Source organism: Austrofundulus limnaeus, unplaced genomic scaffold (assembly GCF_001266775.1).
Source record: "Austrofundulus limnaeus strain Quisiro unplaced genomic scaffold, Austrofundulus_limnaeus-1.0 Scaffold80, whole genome shotgun sequence".
Classification (NCBI taxonomy): Eukaryota; Metazoa; Chordata; class Actinopteri; order Cyprinodontiformes; family Rivulidae; genus Austrofundulus; species Austrofundulus limnaeus.
The window spans coordinates 568,146-574,314 of record NW_013952482.1 but is presented as its reverse complement, the minus strand read 5'-3'; the positions used below and the strand labels follow the sequence as shown (position 1 = coordinate 574,314).

At 39.5% G+C, this 6,169-nt stretch overlaps 1 protein-coding gene across 2 annotated transcripts in view; it reads left to right on the top strand.

Annotated features, from left to right (window-relative positions):
• Positions 1–182: 182 nt before the first annotated feature.
• foxk1 (forkhead box K1) overlaps positions 183–6,169 on the top strand; it is a 15,606-nt gene continuing 9,619 nt past the window's right edge. For both annotated transcript variants that reach the window (XM_014011396.1, XM_014011395.1), the window contains exons 1-2: positions 183–985; positions 4,854–5,066. In XM_014011396.1, the coding sequence (XP_013866850.1) occupies positions 540–985; positions 4,854–5,066 (659 nt within the window). In that variant the 5' untranslated portion in view covers positions 183–539. The remainder of the gene's footprint in view (positions 986–4,853; positions 5,067–6,169) is intronic.

The window sequence follows — 6,169 nt, the reverse complement described above, 5'->3', positions numbered from 1 at the left end:
GGATAATCTCCAGAAATCAATTTAAAGGGTAATAAAATAATTGCTGATGTAATAATTTCTCTATATTACAAAACCACAAAATAAGTAAAAAGTAAGTATTTTATTTTTGTGTACAAGCTGTTTAGATTGTCAAAAAGCCTGTGTTTTTAGGGTTATTAACGAAGTTTGTGTACTCAGACCAGTAATATTTGGGGTCACAAGTTTTTGCCATGGATATTTTGTGGGTCAGAAGATAAAAAGTTTGGGAACCACTGGTCCAGGGTGTAGTTGTAGGAATGTTTGTGCTCTGAAAGGCCTGTTGACTGGCAGCCATCTTTAAACGGATTGTCCGTGGTGGGCCCTGAACGCACCATCAGTCCGGATCCAGAGAACAGAATTCGCTCCAGTTCTTCCATCGTCCCGACCGGACTCCATGTTGTTCCGTCAGCCTCGAACAAGTGCTCTGTCCGAAAACTCTCACGTTGCAACTTGTCTCTGTCTGAGAAGTTAAGTTGTGAGTGCAAGTGAGTGTTTAGAGTGTCCAGAAAAAGGAAAAAAAGATGGCAGACTACAGGGACGACACCGGAGCTCGAGCCCTGTTAGCTTTACAGTCGGCCCCGTGCAGCCCTGTGCGTGTTGCGGTGACCTCTCACGCCTATCTTCAGCCYTCGCTACCCCTCCTGGGTCCTCCGATCATGGAAGCTCGCAACGACGTCGGGAGTTTTCCTGCGAGACTTTCTTCTACTCCTCCGCAGGCCCTGGCGAGGCTCGAGGGCCGGGACTTCGAGTTTGTCATGCGCCAAAGGACGGTCACCATAGGCCGGAACTCGTCCCACGGCTCCGTGGACATCAACATGGGTCACTCGAGTTTCATTTCGAGGCGACACCTGCAGATTATCTACGACGAGGCGGGCGGTTTCTCCCTACGGTGCCTGGGCAAGAACGGCGTGTTTGTTGACGGAGTGTTCCAGCGGAGGGGAGCACCGCCACTGCCGCTGCCAAGAGAGTGAGTGCAGGCGGTTATAATAGCTGCTACCGATGGGATGGTGACGGTCAAATGAACGTGTCATGGTGTTTGAACGGTTTCACAAAGTTCAACATTACTTTCATTCAGTGGCCTGCCTATTTACACGAAAGTGACTTCTTATTTTATACCCTCTTATTTATTTTTTACAATTAAAACAAGTATAGAGTTTTATTTATTTATTTTTAGTTTGGCATTTATCTTAGCGTACTAAACATTATAATTTAAATGAAGAAAAATGTGAGACAACAACGTAGGGTATACAAAGTTTTTCATCACACCGGTGTCGAAATGCAAACGCATCGTCTAACAATTCTTGTGTATTTATTGCTATTTTATTGTTTTTATTTATATGCGTTGCGACACCTTAATGCTTCCTCTGTGGTTTCATTAACCCGCAAATCCACAGTGACTCAAGTCAAGCTGGATGTTAGCTGTTAGCAAACTTAGCTTCGTTTGTTGTGGGCCTGGATACGGACACGCATGATAGTGAAGGTGTTTTGTAAATGTTTTGAAAAGAAGTGTGCACAGCGTTACGTTAAAACTAAGTACTTATAACTATTAATACATTTTACTGGTACTTTTTATGCGTGAATGTCTTGTGACTGCTGGTCAAAGTCAGGTGTCATGTCGGCCGTGTTAGCTTAAAATGTTAGCTGCGCAGCTGTAAGTCAACGTGTCACCGTGAAATAAACATAAATGTAAACAAACGCACCCAAGACAACCCCTCTCACGTGTCTCGGGGAAAGAAATTCGACTCATACCGAAACTTGAAACGCTTTTTGTATAAAAAAAAATGTTACGGTGCTTCAAATGTAGGTTTGGTTTTGCGTAAGCAACATCCCGTTTTGGGGATTTAATGTTTTTTTTTTTTTTTTCGTAAAATAGAAGAAAGTCGAAAAACTGAAAGCTCATACTCTTCTGTGTGGAGATGTTTGTGTGTATTGGGGGTGGGGGGTTCCTTACTGATTGGCTACTCAAACTGTTTGGGGGCGTGTCCGGAAGTGTTGGCTTGAAAAACGATTTTACCCGCAGGCCCACATGGAGTAAACATAACACCATGTCCACCATGTTCTCTTCTTAGTGCACACAGTCCGTTTGGTCTTAAATATAAATATAGTCAAGGGAATATTTAAAGAGAGCAAAGGCAATTAAAAACGTCGAATTCATAAAAAATACAACATTGTTTTTTTTACAGAAAGGACATTTTTTTTGCATTACAGTAATCCAACTGCAGCACTGCAAACTTATTGAATCTGTTATGGTTTTATGTTCTTTTGATCAAAGTTAAGTGTAACTATAAACAAAAAAGCAACAATCTAAAGTTTGAGTCATTTCTTGCTTTTAAACCYTTAATCACTCAGCTGTATGATTATATGTTCTGCAGACAAAATTACTCTATTTTTATTTCAAATATCAGCTAAAATAAATCTAATCTAATCATGTTTATTTGATRTATATTTTTAATATTGCTTGGGCTTTAGAATTTATTTAAAATTTAAATTTGTCTTAATGATAATAATCTGTATTTGAGTCTATAGTATATTCTGTGTTCTAGTGCATCTGTTTTTATTAATCTGTTTATCATTACCAGAACTATTAACTTTTTACCTACAAAAGGATCAAATAAATTAACCAGATTATTATTTTTTTAATCTACAAAGTTGTATWTTTTGATTGTTATTACGTTTAATACAATGATTATACAGCATTACATCTAAGTTATAGTCCTTTGGAAGGGCATAGTATATTTTTTGCTTACTTCAAAATGTTGCCGTTTGTCCCCCTTCATTCAGGGATCATAAATTAAAATACAGAAAGAAAACAATTTAAAATAATAATGAAAACCCTGCTGCAACTAAATGCACTTGTGTTTAATGTGATAGTACTGTTGGCAAACAGATCTTTKTAGTTTTATTAGACCACTAAAATCATGTGCTCCAGAAAATGTTTTGTTTATTTCATCCAGTTCCAGGCAAGTTGTCAGCTGATTTGTTTTGACCAAAACAGTGGCTTTCTCTTTGCTGATCCTGTGTTTAGTTTAGGCTGACAAAAGAAAGAAGCTCATGTTTATTATTTGCTCAGTTTCTCAGCTCTTTAGAGCGTTCACAGATCACTTTCCTTTCCCAGCAGTGAGCTTCTCGCTGGGAATGACTGGTTGGTAGCTACAGTAGTTCAAGAGGAGAAAAAAAACCCCAAAAACAAGTTAGAATATTCTCTTAATATTTTTCTTCTCAGCAACACCTTTTGTGATTTTAACTGTTTTGTTTGTCACAAGAAGGTCTGGTACTGTCACAGGGTAAGACTCAACAGGCCACAACAGATTTAATTGTTACATTTGTAAAGATACTGTCGAATAGTTGACTGGTCATAAAACTTGACTACATTTAGTACAAACCCAATGCCTGTAAATGCACAGGAAAAAAGAAAAAAAAGGTTGCATTCACCAAAATGTTTCTGTTGTTAAAATAAAATCTCCTGGAACTGTTTCTGAAAAATTTGTTTAGGCTTGAACAAACGTGTCTGCCTTTAGAGACATTTGTCCAAACCTGTTCAAAAGTAGAAAACAAATGTAGGCYGACAAGTTTTGTGTCACATTTACACTGGTTAAGTATTTTTTGTSTACACAGGGTGCTTCAACTTTGTTTCTAATGTAAACAAACCTTTGTAGGAAGTAACACAAGCTTCCTTCATGATTCATTGTTTAATTTTGTTTTTGACAGATTTATTAATTATTTATTTTTCTTAGAACACATTGAAAAGCTCAGCTTCCCTTGAGGGAATGTATATCACCTGTCGCCTTTCATGTCAGAGTTTCAAACTCATATGATGAGAAATTAGAGTTGCACACAATCTCATGTGGTATTGTGATATCTTATGTCATCTGTTAGCACTTGGAGTGTGTGTGTGTGTGTGTTGGGGATGACTTTCAGCTACTACCACACCAAATCTTATCTGTAAAATTTACTGCAGTATTGTCAGGTTTGTGTTGGCTAAGAGTAATCCGCTGCGGCCATCTTGAACTGGGTTGACTTCAAAAGTTAATCAGTTGTAGGTGTACATCCAGAGATTATGTTGTGGGAGCTTCAATAAAATCTCTTCAGTGGTTTCTGAGATATTTTGCTAAAAGTGTTGACTCCATTAGGTAATGGCCAAGTTTTAAACAGAACTTCAGTCAGTTGGTGCTCAGAGGATTTAAAGTTGTGAAGCTTAAATTGTGGATAACTTTTAGCTACCATCAGTCCAAAATTTAGTTCAATATCTGTAAATTTGACAAATTTTGTTTTTGCTAAAATTGCTTAGCTGTAGCAGCCTTCTTGACTCTGTTTGACTCAAATCAAATCAGTTGTAGATGTGCATCAAACGCTTACTTTCTGAGAGTTTAAATAGATTCTGTCGAGTGGTTTATAAGATATGTTGCCAACAGACAAACACACACAGGCAAAAAATATTATTGCCCTCTCAAACTTCAGGGGTTGATTATTGTAAGATAAATGTGTAATCTTTCTTTAAAGAAATCCCACACAGGCCTGCCCTATCACACTGTCTTCTTCAGGAAAGGGACTTTGCTCAGTTGTGGCATACTTTACATGTAAAAAAAATTTTTTTCTGAGCTCTTCAAGATAACTCGTGTTATTATTTCTAGAGATGCCTGTGAAGTTGTTTGTGTTTTTATGTGTCTCTTTGACAATAACAATCTGTTTTCTACAGATCATGTGAGCGCGCTAACATTCCTTTATCGTAATGTTGTGTTGTTGTTGARGAGAGAATAAACAAATGACTCCCTCCTCGTTTCCGTCTTCTGTCCTGACTTCCCTCCATCTCCCCTCCCCTCCGTCCCGCTTCCCAGGTGCGTGTTTCGTTTTCCCAGCACTGTCATCAAGATCCAGTTCATGTCCCTCCTGGATGCTGAGGAGCACAGAGAGCAGGAGCCATCTCCTCCCCCTCGCCCACTTCTGCCCCATATTTCCCCTCTTAAAATCTGCATTCCCACAGCGCAGCAGCACGAGGAGCACATCAGGGCCTTCGGCTCTCCGCTGCCGTCACCCACTGGCACAATCAGGTAAAAGCAAAACACTGAGTAGATGAAACTTTTTATTTCATTTCTGTCCTGTTTCAACTTGAAKTTATTGAATTAAATTTTGCAATGGATCTTCAGATGGAAGATGGGGACAATAAATAGCATGTATCAAGTGCTGGCTACAGCACGTTTGAAAATCTCTGACCTATAAATGTTTGCAGCCTGTTAGAAGTTTCTGTTTGTGCCCTCTGCTGGTCAGCCACTGTCATTACAACATACATACCCACCAATCTCCTCTCGTGTGTGCATGCCTTATATGGGATGGTTGCAGCTTCGGAGTGTGTGATTGGCTATTGGGCAGACTGTTTTGCTTGTGAGCCTCTTTGTGTGTGTGTGTTTCGTCCATTCGTGGTTTCCTTTTCGCAGCCCCTGCCCCGCCACCCTTCCACCCTGCAGCTCCTGTTTTCTTGCACGTGGACTTTTAACAGACATGAAGTGAAGCAACTTGAATGTGTGTCTCGGCACCCTTCTCACTCTGACCTTTTTTTAAGCTGATAAATGTGTCTCAGTCATCACCTGTACAAACATGTAGCACCCACAGAGTTTTGTGTTGAAAGTGTGTAATCCCTCTTTTAACACTGACTTTGACTTTTCAACGGGTTCAAAGAGTCACTTTTCCTGTCTGGCAGCTCAAACGAACTACAGAAAACAACATTCTTCATTTGAGCACATGCAGGACTGGTCAAAAGGGAAAAGTACCAGTAACTAATTATTATTGCGCCCTTGCAACCTTTTAACAAATTTAGTAGTTTCTCTTTTAGTCTTGTATATTTATTCACTCCAATCTTACTGAACTCTAAAAAAATCAAAAATATGTGCAGCCTTGTTCCTTTAGCTAGAAAGTAAAAAAATATACCTTGCTCTTTTTCTCATTTAGTCTGTCTCACTGGCTATGTGTGTCTCACTCACTCTGTGTGTGTCTCTCTCACTCTGTATGTGTCTCACTGGCTCTGTATGTGTCTCTCTCACTCTGTATGTGTCTCACTGGCTCTGTATGTGTCTCACTGGCTCTGTATGTGTCTCACTGGCTCTGTATGTGTCTCACTGGCTCTGTATGTGTCTCACTGGCTCTGTATGTGTCTCAC